Source organism: Malurus melanocephalus, unplaced genomic scaffold (assembly GCF_030028575.1).
Source record: "Malurus melanocephalus ecotype Western Australia unplaced genomic scaffold, MMel_1.1 scaffold_108, whole genome shotgun sequence".
NCBI lineage: Eukaryota > Metazoa > Chordata > Aves > Passeriformes > Maluridae > Malurus > Malurus melanocephalus.
This window is the reverse complement of record NW_026623340.1, coordinates 1,373,480-1,394,342: the sequence shown is the minus strand read 5'-3', so window position 1 is coordinate 1,394,342 and position 20,863 is coordinate 1,373,480. Positions and strand designations below refer to the sequence as shown.

Below are 20,863 nucleotides of genomic sequence, written 5' to 3'. Positions count from 1 at the left end.
TATTTTTTTTTCTGACTTGAATTTGGGATGAATATGAAATTATTCAGGAAGACTTYGGGATTCTCTGGCATGAGGGATACTGAGGAGGCTGCTCACCCCTGGGCATGTGAGGTTGCTTTGCTTAGGRGTTGTTGTGCAGAAGTCTAGATAAGCTGTGTGATGAGATCATCCGTTTTATTCACTGGAGCTGTATTATTGCCCCATAAACCAGCATGATGATACCCTTAACACTGAATTAAGACTCGTTTTTACGAGGCAGCTTCTCATGGTTTTACTGATGCTCACGTATCACATCAGCTAGCTGTGAAGGGGGAGGGCGTGCTGGAAGTGATGTGTGATTTTTCACAAATCCTTAAGTGATGTCATAATTTTCTGTTGTCCTTCCTAGRACGGGGTGTTCAGAACATTGAGGATGTGCTGTCCCTCCTGCTCCAGCAGAATCAATCCTTCTGGGTCATGATTAAATGGAAGTCAGGTGTCTGCTCTTTGTGTTGTAGTGGCAGTTCACACTGTTTACAGGGCCCTAGAAAGAAAATATAGGTGTTTGGCTTTGAAGTGTGGCTATTGAGTGGAATTGCTGTAACATCTTAACCATGTGGGTGACCACATGCAGTTCCAAGAGGATGCTGRTTTAAGAGCAAAGCTCTCTCAAAGTGTTTCAAAACCTGCCTATTCCAGCAGTGAAGGCTGAGTTTAATAATTGTGGGAATGAATGGAAATCTGGCTGGTTGGTTTTTTGGATTCCTGCATGGAAACTTGGCTTTCCCTGCTCTTGATTTAACAGTTTAAACCTCAGTTCCGAGCCTTGAGCTCCTGTGCACCTCTTGTTACCAAAGCCGGGTCCCACTCTACGTTGAACTGCAAATTGACCTYCTATGAGAGTTTTTGCAGGGTTTTTAACTGGTGTTTCTCTTGCAGGAAGTCCGTTGAGGAAGATTCTCCATGAATGTACGTCACAATGATGATGACCGACCAAATCCCGCTGGAGCTGCCGCCGTTGCTCAACGGGGAGGTGGCCATGATGCCTCACATCGTGAATGGCGATGGATCGCAGCAGGTCAGAAACAAGCTGCTTCAAAACAAATCCTTCTGGGCCAGCCAGGGGTTTTCAGGATGGGGAAGATGGTTCTCCTTCGCACTAGGGAGGGCAGAGTCTTTGCTGGGATGTAGAAACCTTCCTTTATGCTGAAAAGGCATTAAAAAAAATGGTTAAGGCGTACCCTTAAATTGAATGTGTTTGTCTGCMTATGTGTTCGTTGGAGTAAACACAGTGGAATTGAAACAGTGGCTGTAGATGCTGCATACTTGAGGGCTTTGCAGAAGGTTATGATTTGTTTGTGCTTACTCTTGTCCAGGCGTCTTGTCCATCTCRTTTGTGGTGAGATTTTAAGATTTTAAAAATGCTGAGATAAGGAAAGAAATGGAAGTTGGAAAGAAATGAAGGACAGCAATGATGTCTGCTGTTCCTTGCTTTCCTGAATATACYTTTCCCAGCAGGCCTGTGTACTACCCTGTGCTTCATTTTAAGAAGCAGTGAATTTTGAAGGAAGACAAGATTTACTTTTATTTGCTTTTTTTTTTTTTTCTGGGAGATACTCTATAATAAGCTTGACCAGAAGTTGGTAGAATGATCGTAAGACCATAGTGATGCCTTCATATCAGGACACAGTGTGGAGGTTTGGGTGACTGGTAGGTTCCCAAATATGTCRTCTGGGGTCAAGGTGCCTCTTTGTAGAACATCTGCCCTGGCAGTTTTTCTGTGTTTCTCAATTTGGTTCCCTCCTCATGTGAGACATTTCAGCAAAGGTAGAATCAAGCTGTCSTTCTTGAATCAGTATAAAAGGTCATTCTGTTACTTCTTGTTCCCTGGATCATTTGTTCCTCCTTCCAAGCTGTGTTTTGAGCTAGCCCAACCTCAAGAGGAAGAATAATTTTTGCTTTCCTTGTGAGCTTGTAAGTCTGTTTGGTTATCTAGATTCCCATTGTGATTTAGTTTCTCATTGTTGTGATTAATTATTTTTTTTCAAAGACATTTTTGCAAAGTGTGCTTTGACCTGAAAAAACAGAGAAGAATGCTTCCAGCAGCTGTATTTACTAAGTCCAGTATTAATATACTTAGGTAAGGGAACAATCTGATTCATACTGGATGGGATAATTGTTCTTTAAGTACACACTTCTCGCTGGAAACCACTTTTCAGGTCAGACTGTCCTGACAGTGGGTTCTCCTGTATTACAGAAAGAATAAGTGAATTGTTCTGAGCCCTCCTTTGAGATGGTGCTCAAAGCCCAATCTTTCAATTTCCTCATCTTTGATGATTCAGCAGCCTGGCTTGGCAGATGGCTCTGTTGCCTTTAAAGTAGTTTCTCAGCTAATGTTTTGCATTAACAAGAATTGCAGGTGCACTGAAAGCTCATTGCTTCTTGCTTTTGCTGTGTAATGCAAGCATGACTCAGTAGAACAGTTCTGGGCCAGGTCCATGTGTCAGTGTTTGCTGGATGATGCTTTTAGACCTCATCTCCTTATCTGAAGGAGATATCCTGTAGCTGAAATACCAGTTTTCCCTGAGACTTTTTGCCTCTAGACTGATGTGCCCTCACCTGTTGCAAAGCTTAACTACCTTTCTGCTTTATCGTTTTCATCCTATTCTGGAAGCTTTATGTGATGTCTTAGCTTTTTAAAAGTGCAGTTGTAAAATGGAATGAAATTGGAATAAATGCTTTGTTTGATCTTTGCAAATGAAGTATGTTAATTGCTCTTAACATGGTTTGTTGTAATGTGGAAACGAGTGTTAAGTGTTTGTTGAAAGAGATTTATTTTTGTTACTTGTAAGGTGGGAAGAGCCTTCAGGAYAGATTCACATAGGAGTGACTTCCTTAAGAAAGAGGGTTTATATGACTCCATAAATAGGTTCTAGCTTTAGGAGGACGTGTGCTTTTACAGGGTGTGATTATAGCCTCCATGAGGAGCTGGTGGTGAGAAAGCCTGGTGGCAGAGCTGGTGGCACATGAGGTGTGTGCAGTGTGGCACCAGGCAGCTCAGTGCCCCCCTTGTGTTTGGGGGTGACACAACGGAGGCTCTGATGGGATGCTCTGGACACGCTGACTGCAGTGTGTGTGGCTGCATTTGTGAAGCCTCAGCTGTGCCAGTGTGATAGAGCTGTGTTAGGAGCTGTGCCTGGAAATGCTGAGCTCCAGGGAAAAGCCTTTCCTCAAAAGACTCGTTCTTGTACACGTAGAATAAAGCAGGCTGGAGCTGGTCAAACACCTTGGCTTTGCCAGCAGCCAGCTGGAGAGCAATGCAAAAGGCAAATCTGCCAGTGAGCAGGCCTGGGATGTAAGGCATGGGAACATTCACTTGTTTTATCTTCCTCAGAATAAGGGCTGCAGAGCTGCACAGGGCAGGGCGAGCAATGTCTCTGCCTGCTTGACYGTAATCCCTCTTCTCTAGACTACCCAAAATGGCATTTCCAGCACTGCCTTGCTTATTTTTTTTCAGTTTCCCACACTTTATTTCCACTACTGCTGACTGTGTTTAATGCTTTTATGTCCCATCCAGAGCTGTTTCTTCTTCTAATCCACTTGTAACTCCCTTGGGGATTCAGGGAGCGATAATTAACCTTTTGGTCCAAGAATTTCAATGGTTTCCTGTAGGTACTCCACTRCAAGCTCTAAAAAGCTTGAGTACAAAGCAGAGGGGCAGCTAGCTGTGCTGCAGCCCATCTGTGCAGAATGTTGGGCTGTTTAGTTCGGGAAGTTYTATTTCAGCTTGGTTCACCCCCTGCACCTGCAGAGGCGTAGCAGGTTTTCTGCCTGCCTGCTCTTTGTAAAGGTGTGTTTACCAACCCTGTGGTTTCACAATTTGGCTCGAGCTCAGGCAGTGCACGTCGAGCTGTGTGTGCTTGTTCTTGTCTTTTAGGGTCACAGGTTTTCAATGAGGGAGACAGGAGTACAGCTGAATGAGGAACAAGGTTTGGTACCTTCCTGTAGCACGACAAGTCTGTGCACCTTGCAAGGGACTGAAAGCACGTAGCTGGATTTTGTGCTGAACCACAGCATCTGAGCTGAGTGAATGAACTTGGTGCCAAAATTTAGAGTTACTTCTTCATGGTTTCTCAGTCTATTTATTTATTTTTTTACTGCTAGTTTGGCATGTGTTTTAAGGTGTGATAAATTTGGAGGTTCAGGRTCTGCCACTTGTGGGTTTTGCTGTGAAAGGCACTCATGTTAAACTGGCTGAATTGCTTCATGCTTTTATTAATGCCTTTTTTTGTCCAGTAAAAAAAAAAAAAAGTTAAGCCCAGACATTGTTATTGAAGTATTCATTTTTAAAAGTCAGCTTTATTGTTTTAAGATGTAGCATGTTCCCTGACTTTCCTTACTGAAGAGAGACTGAAAATGTTTAGTTTACCTGCTCTGTATGACTGAGGGATGTGTTCCTGAGAAGAATATTGCCCACAGAATGGTGTGAGTTCCCTGATCCTTCCTGTGGGATGCATCTGGAAATTTATTGGGGTCTGGGGCACAGTCCTTTAAAGTAGATGACAGAACAGATCCAAGTGATTGGTTTTCTTTTGTGTTTTGTTTTTATATTCTCTTCTCCCAAAAGGTGCAATGAATCCCATAAGTTACACACCATAGAAATTGTAAATGCAGTAAATTGTAATGGTTTGAAGCATTTGTGAGGAAGCTGTGACTGTGCTCCCCAGCTGGATGAGGCATGATACATCTCATGGGAAAGAAAGATTGACCACGCTGGAAAATGTTTAATGCAAGGTTTTAATAAGCTTAAACCCTGGAAAGGACTGTTTAACCTTAGTGAGGAAAATGTTCTTGTAAGGGGGGGATACTGTAAGTGAGCACTGGGGCTSAACTGCATCCACTGATGTAGCTGAACACCTTCCACTATCCCAGGTTGCTCCAAGCCTCATCCAACYRGTCCTTGGACACTTCCATGGATGGAGCAGTCACAGCTGCTCTGGTCACCAGTGTCAGGGCTTTACCACCCTCAYTGWAAAGAAATTTTTCCCAATATCCAATCTAGAACTTCATTCAGTTAATTTATTCCTGAACCTGAGCTTATGCCTGCATTAACTTTGTGAGCAGCTTCTTTAGTCTCCTCCCCTGTTTCCACTGGGCATGAGAGTTGGATAGTGAGAAAAAAGGGAGGCACGGGTGACACGTGCTTGGCTTGTCTTGAAAACTTAGTCTGGACGTGCTCTGTGGGATTATAAATATTTATAGTAGCTATGCAACTCAGTAACATTCATCACTCAACAAACATGACTTTCAATAAAACAGAATGACATTCTTCAATGCAAAAGAAATGCAAAAAGAGCATTACGGAGATAACAGGCTTTATCTGAGGGTGCTGCAGGTGAGGCTGTGCTTCAGCACAAAGTGGATTAAACTGCTGAATTAAATATCAGAGTACTTTTTAGGGAAAAGAAAAAGCCTTTGGGATTGTGCTGCTGACGCCCTGCTCCCAGCTGTCACATGCTGCAGCTTTTTGGATGGGAGGASTGAAAGTGGGCTGGAGTGACCTCGGCCATGAGACCGCACCCTGGAGATGCTGCCAGCCTGCAGTGAGAGCTCCAAACTTGACCCTTCAAGTTCTCTTCTCATCTCATAAATGTGCATGCTCGGGGTGATGAATATTGGAAGAGGCATAGCACAATTAAAGATCATCTGGGTTTGTTTTCAATAAAACAGAGAGGTTATCGTTACACTTTTTTATTGCTTCCCTCAGTTGTTTTTTTTTTTTTTTAATTAAAACCTTTAGAAACGAGGCGTTCTCATGAAGATCCCTTGTGTGAAAGGAAAGAGGGAAGCTGCGTTCCAGGCTGCAGAATATGGTTTTGTTGTTTATGAGGACGTGGGGAAAAGTAAATCATGGAATTAGTTTTATACACTTCAGTGTGTATAAACAAAAGAAGTCGCAGTGGGCCTTGGCATTATTTGTCCCAGGCAACTGGGACCAGTCAGGGGTGTTGGCTGGAATATYACCCAGTGGCTTTGATGGTTTGGCAGCAGYTCTKGGTGKYTTTGGGGSCTGTGTGCAGCATGGGGGACTGCARAGGGRATGRGGTRGTGGGATGGATAATGRGGAAAACCCCAATATCCCATCTTTGGAAAGGAAGGGCTGGGTTTTTATKTGCAGCCTGTGGAAGGGTCTGAGGAGCCTGGCTGCTGCTCCTGGGTCTGAGGCCACTTTGGTCACACAAATTCCCTTTGTGCCCAGCCCTTGCTCCAGTGTTGACCCATATCAGTCACACCTTGCCTATTCCTGTTTGCTCTTGATATTGCTGCCTTCCCCCAGCAACAGCCTGTAAATGTTTTCTTCAGCTCCAGAGGTGGCTGATTTGAGCATCTGGAGTTATTTTCATATCTGTAACATTTTAATAGAAGCTGCTGTATGTAAGTCCCAGGCTCTGCSCACAGGCTTGTGATGGGGGGACAAAGCTGTGTGGCTGCTGCTCTACAGGAAACAAATTTGTTTCTGGAACAATTTGTTTGTGTTAAAAACCCACGTGATCAGGCAAGGATGATGCTGCTTCATTTTCACGATCAAAAGCAGTGGCTGTGATTGGGGATATCATCTTTTTATAATGCAGAACCCCAAGGAATTATTTTTAAGGGACAATTGTGGGTGTGCTAATGTGGACACTTGTGCTGGTGATGGACTCCTGGGACAGGAATTTGTAAATCTTCTGGTGACTCTGGGGTAGGCATGTACCTTGTGTGGGAGGAGGAATCCCCCTTTTCTGTTTTAGGGAAAAGTTGGAGCTTCACATGCGTRGGGCATGAATCTTAGGGTTCGTGTTTGAGGAGTTGGACCAAGTTCTTCCAAAGGTGTAAAGGTGTGCAAGGGCTTCTGATTTAACATAAATCACATTTGCTGGTGAATAACCAGCTTTAGAGCTGTTGGTTTAGACACGTAATTCAAATGAGCTGATGAAATACTTTTATGATTCTTGGCCTCTGGTTTCTTGTTTGTTGGTTGTTTTGGTTTGGTTTTTTTATTAAGCTTGATGACATCGCTTTGCTCTGTGCTTCTTTTGACCTGATGCCCATGTCCTGTGGTGGATAATTCATGCCTATTCATAGCAAAAGAGCACTTAAACGCTGTCACTTAGATGCTGATTGTTTAGAGATTAGGGATGGAATGGCTTTGTGCCTTTTATCTTTTCTGAACCATTTATTGTGCTCTGTAGGCTGGATCAGATCCACCCTGATCAGTGCTCCCCCAGAAATTATTGTTGCAGACAACATAATGGCTTTCRTGTGTCATTTCTTTGATTTCCAGCTTGTGCTTTAAAAATGTTGGTGGAATAATAGGTTTCTGTAGGACTGCTGTAATTCAAAAGGTCATCTAGGTAATAATTATCTTATRCATTTGGCTTAAAGAATTCAGAAACACAACATGAATTCAAATTCTTTCTTTCCAGATTGAATGATTAAATTCTGCATGCAGATGACCCAGAATATAAAGACCAGACCTAAGTTTAGAGAGAGATTTCACAAAAAATATGTAGATTAATCTTGGTACAAAGTGAAAATWTAATTTACATCTTGATTGAATTTCTGACAATGCATGGTTGGCAGAAGTGTGTTTAAAGTATTTTACTAAAAGTTTCACGAGCAGCAAGGTGATAAAAGGGATAAATGGTCCCTAGTTCCCAGTGAAACCGTCCATTACAGAAAGAATTTGAAATCATAAGTTTTAAACCCATTGTTTCAGACACCTGAAAATTAATAAAGGTGATGCAACGTGCCCTAAACTTGGACATGTTTTGGTGCTTCCTGGTCCTTGTGTGTTCCCATCATCTGCAGAATTCAGCAATGGGAGAACAGGGTGATCTTTTTATTATAAAAAAAAATCTTATATTTGTTAATAATAGTTCATTGCTGGTTCTTTGTGCAGCTGTTGAGCTGTGTGTGCGCTTAACTGAGATCTGGTGTGTGCAAGGCTGAAGGATCTGTTTTTAAAAACTTAATGGATCAACTCCCCATGAGTTTAACTCTACCAGTTAAACACACCCTCAGGATTTTGGTGTGGACCTCAAAGCCATAATTCTCACCTGTATGCAGTTGAATTACATCTTCATTTCAGCTCTTAAAATGTAGATGAGTAGGTGGGTTTGAGGTCCCTGCCTGCTTTTGGACCCTGGTACCCACAGTTGCAGTGTGCCAGTCTGTTCCTTCCCTGCCTTCACACCCTTCCAGAAAAGGGATAACACACTCACTATTTTGGGGGAAATTTGAATTTCTGGAGATCAGATGAAACAAATATTTATTGTTCTTTCTGCAGGTCTTCTTGGTTCAAGTTAATCCAGGTGAAACCTTTACAATAAGGGCTGAGGATGGAACCCTCCAGTGCATCCAAGGTAAGAGGATACAGAAATATATGGATGAGCATTGCTTTGCTTTGTGGAATACCTGTTCTGTCATATCTCCCAAAACATGATCTGCAGCTCTGAAAATGCACTGAAACACGTTTGAGTGAAAACTTGCAGACGTGGCTGCTTTCTGTATTCTAGGACTTGAATATCTCAGAGTGAGTCATGCATTTCTTGGAAATCCAGGAGGATTTCTCYCTCCAGTTATTTATCAGCCCCATCTTGCAGCCTCTTTGCACCTTTTCTCTGACACCCCCTCAATTTAAACAGTGGAGGAGTGGGTGGTTCTTGCCTGAAGTTCCATCCCCATGGAAATGATGAATTAATAGTTGTTTGAGATAGACATTACAGAAGCTTCCCTGAGCACCATCCAGGATTATTTGGTCTTGATGAGCAATAATAACAGCAATTTAAAGCTGCTTGTTGAGATTTATAGSCAACATGCTGTGTGGTAAGAAATTKGTCCATGTGGCAATTAACAGAGGAATAAAGCTGGCTACTCCTTTTATTTGAAATGAATGCTTTATTCTGGTTTAGTACATGAAAGATTTCCATTACAAATATAATTATGACCCCATTTATTTATAATTTTGTTCATGCTCAAAGTGGTGTTCAGACAGTGTATTTAAATGAATGCAACTTGAAACCTCCTGGTTCTGTATTCCCAGTAATTTAATGTGTTTGTGCCAATGGGACTTGTTTGGTACTCATCAGCAGTCTTTCATAAAATTGATTTAGAATTTCTCGCATAAGATTGTCTTCTTTTATTTGCTATAGCTGCAATATTGACTGCCAAGGCTCATGTTTATTTGTGTACACCCTTTCAGTTTGGCCTGAAAATTYTTGGTATTCTTTTCAAGTTAAAGCTTCAGAWCCTWMTTTAGTGTAAAATATTTTTATTGCYGAATTACGTACATGCTTCAAACATAGGAAAGCACCTGAGTCTATTGCTGTCGTGTTTTCTCTGTTTTCTTTTGGTAAAGCTATGCAATTATGGAACTTAAATAATGTTAATAGTGATCTATTGCTGAGGATGCTGTAATCAGCCTGCAAATACACTAAGATTTGGATTGGTGACTATTCTGTTTTTGTGCTCTGAGGCTATTATAGAAGACAGGCTTATTTTGTGTGCAGTGTTCTTGGAAATTACCCACCCCCTTGCTCCACCAAACTTAAGTGTCTTTATTTTCTCTCCTGTGATAGAGTATTTGGTGTGTTTAAAGGTTCTGGRGTGTTTTGTGTGTTTAAAGGTTAATGTATTCCCTATACATAGGGCAGCACTTGGACAATAATCATGCATTTTCYGATGCTCCCACATTGCACTATGATTAGCAGGATAAGGAATAATTTTAGCACTGTGTTAAGGCAGCATGAAAGTCTCTTTTTGGGCAGTGCCTCTCAGCTGGTAGCTCCCTGTGGAATAGATGATACTTTTTCCTTACTGCCACGTATTCAGGGTTGTGACATAAGATACACTTGTGAATATTCACAGTGTGAAGGACTGCTTTATTACAAATTGGGTGATTCTCCTGAGTTCAGGGAGTGAACACTCTTAATAAAAACTTGAGATGTCRGGCTTGGTAATACTAAATTCTTCAGGACATACGAAAGCTCTTCCCTTTGGCATGTGACCGTTCTGCAGGGACAGCTAACTTTGCTTATGTAGCATAATTTATTTTTTTTTATTGCTTTTTTGTGTATGACTTTTTGAGCAGTATGAGGTCTTCAGGTTGTGCTCCTGGAGCCTGYTCTGAAAGACCTGTGAGCCCCACTTTGTGCCCAGAACCCTGTTTGTCTCCCCAGCTGTGGTATGGGTGGTGATGGTGTGTTTTAGAGGACTGAGGCAAAAACAGCAGARAAGGCAACTTAGCAAATCTCCATTTGCCTCATCAAGGCTGGAAGAAAGACACTTGCTWGAGGAAAATCTCTGTGGAATAGCCTCTGTTTTAAACACCCTGAAGTGTAATTAGCCACTAACTGAGTAATCACTGTTTTAAACCAGAAAGAGCAGATGGACATTTGAATGTTTCTTATGTTTTGGAGTGGTGGAGAAATCTCAGATATAAAAACTTYTCCCAGTTCCTCAGGGTTGCACCAGTGAGATAATCAGTGAAAACTTCATTTAGGGTGTATTTTTATTTTTAATTTAAAACTGGAATAAATATGTATCTGTGACTGAGGGTGCAAGGTGTTGCAGCAAGTGCTCTCTTCATGGTTTTTGCACATAGCTGGAGGTTACTTTTTTAAGACAATGATTTATAAGCCCTAGATCATGGAGTGATCCTAAATTAGGGCAGCTCTTGGAAATGATGGTGGCTGGGAGAWGTTCAGCTGGTCAGTGGGCATGGAGAGAGTCTGTGGTTTTCTTGAGAAGACAGATTTAAAGAGAAGATAAATAAAATAAAAAATGCATAAAAAATGCTTTTGGAGAAATCCAGCCCTTGAGTGCAGTCCACACGTTGAGTTGTTTAGGGAAGCATCTGAACAGTTCCAGGTGCTCTCAGCAGGAGTTKTGTTGTTGTCKGACTTCCTCAGGATTTGCCTTCTCYGTCCCATGTGATAGAAGAGATGCTGTGGTATGTGACTTTTGTAGCCTTTATAGCAACAGCCAAATAAAGGAATAAAGGAAGGGCATGTTGGGGATTAATTGAGATTAATTTTTTAATGGTTGCTAGAAGCTGGTTCCAGTAGAAGCCTGTGCTCTGTGGCTGCCTGTGTGGGCAGGAGGCACGTGGTGCTGCCCACCTGGGCTATTAAAATAAAGCACATCCTTTATTCAAGTGTGATTCCACGACCAGAATTTGCTCCCTTTAATCCATTTGATGTTAATGACCAAGTACTGGTGGCATTTCTTTGGGACTGTGGGGATCTCAGGGGAACCTTTCCTCACCCTGTGCTGCCAGACACCCAGAATGAGCCTGGGGCTCTGACTGTCCCTGTGGGTGGCTCAGGAGAGGCTGATTTAGGATCTTCATCTGGTATCTTTGGAAGATGGAACAYGTGGATGTGCTCTATTATCAGTATTTTAAATGCTGCTCTTCATAYAGTTAGACACATATTGAATACTTCATAAATGTGTCAATACTTTGAATACTTCATTTCCTTTTCACATTTTTCCATTTAATTTGTCAGAAACTYGGGACTTCACTGTTGCTAGCTCTGTAAGAAGAGGATAAGGGCAAGGCATGTCCTCAGCCATTCCTTTGGTCAGTTATTAACTGTGGACCTGTATTTCCTTTGTGTTAAAGATTGCTCCTAGCTAGTGCTTTGTGGTAACCCCACTAAATGAAATAGGAACCAGGGTAAAAACCTGGATCTGGTAACTGCAGAATGGAACTGAAACAGACCCCTGAATTCAAAAAAAGAGAAAGTGTTCCGCTTTCTAAATTTCAGAATAAATAGATTGCGTGTGAATCTGACATGTTCAGGAAACTCACCTTTCTCCTAGTGGCTGATTAAAGCCTAGTCTTYTTAGGCAATATCTTAAGACCTTTGGTAGGAACTTGTGTTGCTGCTGTGTTGTGAGAATTGTGTCGTTCACATTTTAAAAACTCACAGTTTGTGCATAGTTTGGGGCATTGAAGCTGTACTTGAGAATCTGTTCAGAGCTCTTCCATYCTGGAAGGCAATAATGCCAAGCTGTCATACCCGCTGTGGTATGAATAACATGGACAGAATGATTATTCTGGTGTCACTTGACCTTGCTTGTCATCCACATGTTGAAAATATGAGTGTTCAGAATATGCAGCCTGCACAAAGCTTCTGTCCATTGATCACACAGAATTGCTCAATTATTGCTAAATGTCCTTTTTGTTGCCATCCATCTAAATGGTCCTCGAGCTGGATCTCATTTTCTGCCACAAACCAAACTGAATTTTCTGTTTGTATGTAAAGCTGCAAAAAGCCCCTAACAAGGTGGAAGAAGAGGTAGCAGAAAAGCAGCTGATGGAATAAAAAATTGGAATTCCTGGTAAATTCTGCCTAACCCATGCTGCTGGAAATACTCTCTTGAAACTCAGGTCTACTCTTTGTCTTGTATGTCAGCACAAGGTTTGGAATACTGAAGAACAAAATTTGCGTGAAAAGAAAACAAATATGCAAAGGGAAAGAAATTGTGCTTTAATTCTGGCCTTGAACAGGGGGAATTCACCCTTGCATAGGGTGAGCAAGGCTCTGCATTAAACTGGCTCTTGTGATTTATTCAAGGACAAGGTACAGATGTGCAATGGCACTGAGGAGTWGTAGCTACGCTGGAGCATAAATATCTTGTGTTGTAGACAAGGACCTAAATTGCTTTTGGGTGGTAACATTTTAAAATGAAATGTGATAAAAACATAGTTTACTAATGCTGATACTTGTTTTGAGTGATGTTTTCAAGTGTTTTGCTGTTGAGGCTGAACTTGAAGTCTTTGCTCGTTCTTGTCTTGTAAAACAAAGAATGCAAGAATTAAATTTCAGTGCTGCTTTTTCTTTGGCTCTAATAGTGAGCAACTCAAGAAAAAGACCAGAAGTATGCTAAAAATCTTGCAGTGGTTTCTCAAATGAAAGATTTCCTGGAATTATTATTCCTTTAATTTGGTGGCTGGGTGTGGTTTGGTATGGTAGTGCAAAGGAATGGATAATATTGAAGGCTTAACARCTGTATATTTGTGTAGGAAGAGTGTGTGTGTCAGTGAAATAAGGCTGTTAGTATATTCTAAGCAAACCAAACAAAGTGTGTATTTTTTTTTTCCTCTGTGGAATGAGGCTGGAARTGAGGAAGTGAGTCAGTTTCTTGCAGGGAAGGAAAGAATTGACAATAGATGGGACATGGTGTGAGCAAATGAGTGATACCTGTGGAGGGACAAAGGTGCTGGGTTGAGAGAGGTGATGGGCACACACAAGGGAACAGAAATCACAGAATCCCCTCTAATTTTGGATGTCACATCAGAGGCCTAAGGAGACAGAACAAACAAATGCAGCCTGAGGTAGCTGGCTGTGTTTCCAGTGCTGTGAGTTCCCTGGAGCACCAGGAGCTGGGAGCACCTGCTCCATGGCTCTGCAGGCACACAGAGAGTTGCTGGGCTGCTCATTGGTGGACCTGGTGTGGTTTCACTCTAACATGAAAGGACAGGACACCTGGAATCAGRTTGCTTTGGAGAGGTTTACAGCAGGCTGAAATTATACTTTAAAAAAATCTGCAGGTGGAGGTTCTTTGGGCMCTGCAGGCAGGCAGTACCTGTGTGCTGGAGAGAGCCAGGAGTTGGGCTGCTTCTGCTTCTGTCCAGAGCATCTCCTGAGTTATCAGAATTTGGCCTTGGTTAAGTTGAAAGAAAAAATTCCATGATTGTTTTCAAAATATGCTGCAAAGCACTRCATTGGTCAGAACATTAAATTCATCAAAGCAGGAAGAAATATTGTTCTTTGCCACCTGTATCTGCTGTCTGGTGGTAGCTGGGAGCTGCAGCTGTGCTCAGGCACATTCCTGGGCCATGGGAAGGGCTCTGGGGACACATCTGACATGGGTACATGGGAGCAGGACAGGATGGACATRCTTGAATGTGTCAGGGAAGGGAGGGGTGAGATGCAGGCTGAGCTCTGATTCTGTCTCTCCTTGCTTCTGCAAAGTGTTTCAGCTCTTTCCACCTAYGTGCTGGTGGGCAGGCTGGCTGCAGGGGATGGAAAACTCTCTGTAGGAAATGCAGTTTCASTTCAGACTGTTTTGGTCATTAGGGCTTGGAGCAGAGCAGTCTGTGTGGTGGTGTTTTACAGCACGGCTCTTGGTATTAACTGGCTTTTGTTTACACTTTGTTTATTAAGTTTTGGCTCAGTTTCTTTCTGTTTACCAGCAAGGGYGCTTCTCACCCTATTAAGTTTTAAAACATAACTCTTACTCCTCATTTACATCACCTTACTTTGACTCCTGCTACTTGGTGTCTGGATTTAGTGTTTGATGGAAAAGCCAGGCGTGCAATACCCATTGGTCTCCTTGRTATATCAGCACAAATAAGTTTTTGATTTGTTAAAGTTGCTCCTATTAATGGACAAATGAGGAATTATCTGCATAAGCAGCCTCTAGAGCAAAGCTGAGGTTGAGAATTCTAACTGGGAAGAGTCTCATGTCAGTGTCTAACCAACTTTTGTTGTATTGCCCAAATATGTTTTTTTTTTTTTAATATATATAACAGAGTCAGTATCATSCTTTAGAGGCATTGTCACCATCTTCTGGCTTTGGTCACTTCAATTTCAGCCAAATCAGCTTTGTAACCCAGGCACGTCCCCAGGCCTGGGTTCAGTTGTACCTTTCCTGTTGAGGTGTGATCCATTGTGGGRGTGTTATCCATGCTTTCTGAAAGGTCTACCAGTTGTTAATCATATAATCAGAACAGATACTGTTGTTTTATTTTCACATTGCTGCCCAACTGGAAAGATATCAGAATTTGCAGTGGAACCTTTCACACTCTCTTGTTTCTGGTGGTTTTTGCTGCATCTCTGTGTGTCAGAGATGGGCTCTTTGCCCTTTTAATGTTCAGTCACCTTAGAAAACTGGTCCTGGTGATGCATCCTTTATTCCTTTCATGTGCAATAAATAAYGTTCAGGTTTTCATGTCTTTGTGAACCTTTTGTTGAAATCTTGTAAGAGAGAGYGAAGGGCTGCCAGCCTGGAGTAGATTTTCCCCATGTTATTGTCAGTGAGATCATGCCACCATTCTCTGTTTACCTCATGGTTTTTATTTTTTTAGCACACCCCAGTCAAGTATAGGAAACCATGTAAGAAGCCAAGAGTAAACAATGGGATGCTTTGTTTACTGTGTGAATAATCTTAGCTTCTCCATTTTAAATCCGATAATGCGAAGAATAATTATGGAAATTTATTTTGCATGTGTGTGATTAAATCTTGAACCAGATGCACCTGCACTTGTAGCTTTGCTGGGTGGAATATCTGGTTCTTTACAGTTGGTAGCCGTTATTTGTTATAACTCCCCTGACACAAGACAAAAGGAAAAAGAAACTTGGCACGTAACTAAATTCTAATTTGGCTTAATCTTTCCAAATCCTAAATTGTGACTGTTTTGTAGTACACACTGAGAGAAAGGAAGAGCGATACAGCTAAGGCTGGAAGTATTTTGGAAATTGGCCTCTGAGAGGAGGAGAAGGGCAGGGGCTGAGTCAGCAGCAGGGTGAGAAATACATTAAAACTTGAACCATCTATGTGTGACAGAATCAGGAATTGTGGTGCATCCAWGGCCTTTTGGGAAGGCTGTCTTGTACCAGCATCCTGTCAATTTTTAAGTTTCCCAGTGTTCTCTGGATCTCTCCCCAAAACACAGGGAAGCTGTGTGAGTGTATGGGTATGTGCAGGAATGCTGCAGTTGGGTCAGCCCTGCTCAAACACAGATAATCCTCCAAGTGTGGACCCAGTGCATTCCAGTCAATGGTGGCAAGATTTTAAAGTCCAAGATCCACATTCTTTGCTCAGGCTACAGGCATTGCAAAGCCATTAGTCAGTGCTTTTAGTTTTTTACAGTGTGTTAGTGCAGCTATAGTTCTGAATTAGCAAGGCAATTGTAGTCAGCTTTCTTAATCTGAAGTAATTATATTTGTTGACCAGAAGAATCATGAAATTTTTCTATTATCCTTATTAAATTCCTTTATTCCTCAGTGCAGACAAATATTTACTTTCCCACACTTTTTTTTTCTTTAATGTCTGTGATTCTGGTTTGTGTTTGTTGTTCATGTAGGAGATGTGGGTTGGGGATGGAGATGAAGCACATCACTTGGAATCTTTGCAGAGCTTTTATTAATTATGCTTCTTATTTCTAATTTTGAAACAAATCTCAACTTGGATAAGTAATAACAATGATTTGACTCTAAATGGTAAAGAATGTAAATTGGATTGTTGGTTTTGCTAAATTTTAAATTGTACTTAACCCTCATCATAAAAAAAAAAAAAATCACATAGTGGTTGTTGAAAGGATATTTGTATTGAATCAGCTGTTGATTCTACTGTTATCAGATTTCTGGGGGTGGGTAGCTTTCACTCTGACAGTCTAACTCCTTCTATATTTAGATAGAATTTGTGTGATCATATCTTTGAGAGTCTTGTTTGTTCCCTCTGCACCAGTGTTTTCTTGTGGCCATTGCCACGGGGTGGGTTCTGTGCCATCAGCAGCTCCTTTTCTGTGTCATGAACACTTTTATTAATAGAGGTTTGAAGAACAGATATTAACAGAGATAAATTGCTGAGTCAGCTTTGCAGTGAAAGCATCACTGGCTTCAAAACAAAAAGGGAAGGAAAAAGCCCACTCAACCACATTAACCAGTGTGAAATTGCATAASTGTGGACAACCTCAAAGTGTGTAGACTGCCATCCAGTTGTATCAGTAATAGCTGTTTAACAGTAATTCTAGACTCTGACTTAATATTCCAAATTATTTAGGACAAATATCCTAGAAACAAATAAACCTACACTGTAATTTACTCATTTAAACACCACAAGACTTAATTTTGATTTTTCCTTTCTTTGAGGGTCAAAGAGCTTCATATACTACTTAAAAATMAAGCTACTCCTGGAGATGAGTGGGAGTTTTGTTGGTTTTTTTTCAATGTTCAACAAAAGATCAAGTTCTGTCATAATTTGCCCAATTTAGTTTTTTATTAATGTACCCCATGTGTTATAATGTAAAGCTGCAGGGTTCTGCACATGCTTTGTTTATAAGATGGGTTTGATTACTGCTTATGACTTTTTTCCTTCTTGATTATAGTATTAATAACAGTTTTGATGATGTGTTTTGTGATTTTATTTTTTTTTCTTGGCTTATATGGTTTTTTTTAAGTTTATTTCTCTTGCTTCTGTTGGGAATGAGATGGGGAAGTATTTGAGTGTAGATAGGTTATTTGAACAGTGCCTTCCTCTCTGGGTTCCTGTTAATTTTCTGCCAGTATGACCTATATAGGAGATCTTAAAAAGTATTTGGTAGCACAGAGCCATATTAACTCAGTGTGTATGGGAAGGATTGCAAATTACTCATCAACAAGGTTTATTTTTGCTTCTCCTGGCAAGTGAAGGGCTCGTGGAAGAAGGAACCTGTGCAGAAACCCTGGTGTGTATGGCTTTGTMAAAAAAAAAAAAAAAAAAAAAGTTGTTGTTGTGGGAAGACTTTGGTATTGCCACCATTGGCCAAGCAAGATTTGCAATGTTTTTGCTCAAAATACCTGGTTTTTTTCTTTTTTTTTGGCCATACAACTTTCAAGCAGAGTTTTATAAGTCACCATTYGGTCTATAACTATCTGTGTGCTGTTTATCCAAGCTTCACTTTTTAAGTGATGTGCATCTTAAGGCTACACTATGTTTTTTATGAAAATCCAGCCTGAAATTCCTAGAAACTCAAGGAGTTTTGGTTCTCCTGCCTGCTGCTGCTGAGGGTGAGGCTCTTCAAATGCCATCCCGGCGAGGTCGCTCCAGATGACCTCGGCGTAACGTGATAAAAGACTATTTTTGTCTCAGCAGACGATATTATCTCGCCATAACATTTTTGAACATTTCTGGCTGGATTGTTCTGAATGTTGGAGCTGTGCCTGGAGAGGGGACCGAAACACAATGCCTGCCTTTCTCAATTGTGTGAGTGCTTYGGTTTGATGATGGAGCTGTGTGAGTAGGGTGGGAGTGGGATGTTAATTAGGTCCCTCCAGTCCAGTTCCCAGCACCTGTAGCCTTACACTAGCTCAAATATGTTTAATTTCTAAACCAGGTATTAGTGGATGAGTGTGTATTTATGTCTTTGTGTAAGTATGTTATTATACTTTTATATAAAAATAGATTTGTACAGCTGTATAAACATGCATACATCTATTCAAATATATATTTATTTGTATTGAAATATGGTCATTTTATCACCTTGATGGTTACTCAGCTCTCCAAAGCCATTCCAGCCATGGCTGTTCTCTTGAGTAGAAGTTTTTCTAATCCTTGGTTCAAGCATGGAAATGGCAAGCAAGTACCAMTGTGTGATTTGCCCACAGGATTTTCACTGAAGGCTTCATTAAGGTTACTTAAGTTAGAAGTAATTTGCCTCCCTTGAGGGAAAGTTCTGATATTTGGAATGTTTATCAGTCATCTGCAAAACGGAATGAACATAATTGGCGGCTAATTGTTTGCAAGAACTGTGAAATACAATTACCAAGAGTTAAGCTGAAACCAATTGTGTTTATGAAATCTAGCATAAGAAATACTATATTAATCCTGCCTCAATACCAGGAAACGCAATTAGTGTAATTAAGACTATCATATTGTAATTTTCTTGGCGACTCGACGCCTTGGCAGGGCTGGAGCGGAGCGCGTTGCCGGTTCCTTGTGCCAGGGGATTCTGGAATGGTTTTGTTTGCCCCAGCGTGGGGGATGTGCCTGCTTCCAGGTGGGAAAACGGCTCAAATTCCTGCATTTGGGGGGCTCAGCTGCAGCCACGGGGGTGTTTTGGACCTGGTCATTTGCTGGCTGCAGCTGGACCCCCATCTGCAAGCTGAAAGGGAAGGTTTGGGATCCTCAGCGTGGTTCCTCCAGCTGGCATTTCACCCTTGGACTTCCCTGACAGCTCACACCAAACTCTGCCTCCATCCTGGGGCACCTTGGGGCTCCTGAGCCCATTGCAGCCCTAATTATCCCTCTGCAATTAGGGCAGAGAGGTAGAGAAATGAGAATTGGAGTTAGACTCTCGTTAGCATTGCGTGCTGTATGGTGAGAAGCACATAAATAAATAGCTTTGTTTGTATTGCAGTAAACTCAGACATGTTTAACTCRGTCCTCAGGGCAGCAATCASAGATATCTCCATGCTGGTAACAATRCAAGCCATCACTCTTAAATCAGCTCCAATATACATTGCTGATGGATTTGTTGCAGAATGTGCCCAGGTCAGGARAAAATGAGTATGGTAACATAGTTGTTATTGTTGCAGTTTGTCTGTCACTGCTGTGAATGCACGTAATTAAGGGATAATCAGCATAATGCCTACTTTGAGCTCTTCTTAATGGTTTAATTGCTTCTCTGAGTTAAATAAACACTTTATGCTTATTTTACAAATTTTTCCCCGGGGAGCTTGTCACATGGAAGTGTACGTGCATGTATTTATATTTTAAACATGAAGAATAATCGGTTATTTAATTAAGCTTCTCCTGAAGTTTTCTTTTGGGATATTCTGTGTTCTTAGGAGCTTCTCTGATAACTAACGTGTCACAATAGGCTGGGTTAGAGAGGTAATGAGTTTGTCAGTGGGAAAATGAACATGCATGTTGATGTTATTATTCCAGAGTCATCTGTGTGCCCATCCTTGGTGGACAGAAATGCCAGTATATATTTTTCTGTACTTTTTGAAATGCATTAACAGTTTCAAGTGGCTGTGATGGCTGCAGAGGATGGCTGAGGACTGTCCCCAGGTTAATGTGAGGCTACACATTAATGTTAATGTGAGTGACTGTCCCCAGGTTAATGTGAGGCTGTTGGTACCAAATGGTTTGACACCTGAGCATATGCAGATGTGAGGACTCCTTAGAGATTTCTCCAGGCTAAACAAGAAACTGTCCAATTATTTTGATCCTTTTTTTTCTATTMATTTTCATTCTGTACCTTTGTSTTTTTAAAGACWCTTTATTTCACTGCATGTCACRTGTGTCACATGTCCATTGRAACTGCCTGGAGCCTKCAGAAAATATTACATGGCTCTTCCTTCTGCTGTGTAAAAGTCTTCAAGTCTTTGTAAAAGATCACCTAAGCCAGAATACTTGCAAGGGGTATTCAGTATCTTTCTTTATACCTTTATTTCCAGCTCCTGTCTGCTCTGCCAGGGTACAGCTCACTTTGAGTGTTGTTGGAATTTGCTCCTTACGAAAGGCCAGCTCAGTGTGCAGCCTGGCTAGCAGGCTCCTGAGCTGGTGGCCCTGTTAACAGTGACATTATTTAGCACACAAATTGAATGTTTTCCTGGTAGTTTCCCAGCCAAGGAGTCTTGGTTTACAAAATGCTTTTGGGTACAGTGCAATTACTGCGTAAAAGGCTTTTCCCTTTCCTTCATACAGGGGAATTTAGTGTGTTTCCTTGAAATGGTTTAAAACTGCTTAATTAATTAATGCACTAAGTGAAGAGGTGTCTAAACAAAGCTGTTGTAGCTGTCTTTGTCACTTCCCTGGTAGTGCAGGGTAGCTGTGGTCCCTGCTCTGTGGTSCTGTTGTAAACACCACACTGAACAGCCAACCTCACCCTATTTTGGAGCCAGTTGTGAYAATAAACACCAGAATAATCTCTCTAATGGGGCTGTGAATGTTTGTGTGTGGGTGGTGGTGCAGATCAGGGGTGTTTTTGTTTATGACCAGAAGGGTGTGAGGACAAACTTCATTCTCTACTGGATCTTGGAGCAGTGAGTGGCTTTGGATTAGCATGTGAGCAATGACAGCACTTTTAGTAGAGTTTTTCTCTTCCTCTTCATTCCAACAGCTT

General features: G+C 41.4%; 1 protein-coding gene across 1 annotated transcript in view; it reads left to right on the top strand.

Annotated features, from left to right (window-relative positions):
* The window catches only part of FNDC3B (fibronectin type III domain containing 3B), a 171,717-nt gene that overhangs the window by 35,497 nt on the left and 115,357 nt on the right, over window positions 1-20,863 (top strand). Inside the window, exons 2-3 of the mRNA XM_057369416.1 lie at window positions 919-1,057; window positions 8,309-8,384. Coding sequence (XP_057225399.1) covers window positions 947-1,057; window positions 8,309-8,384 — 187 coding nt within the window. The 5' untranslated portion in view covers window positions 919-946. The remainder of the gene's footprint in view (window positions 1-918; window positions 1,058-8,308; window positions 8,385-20,863) is intronic.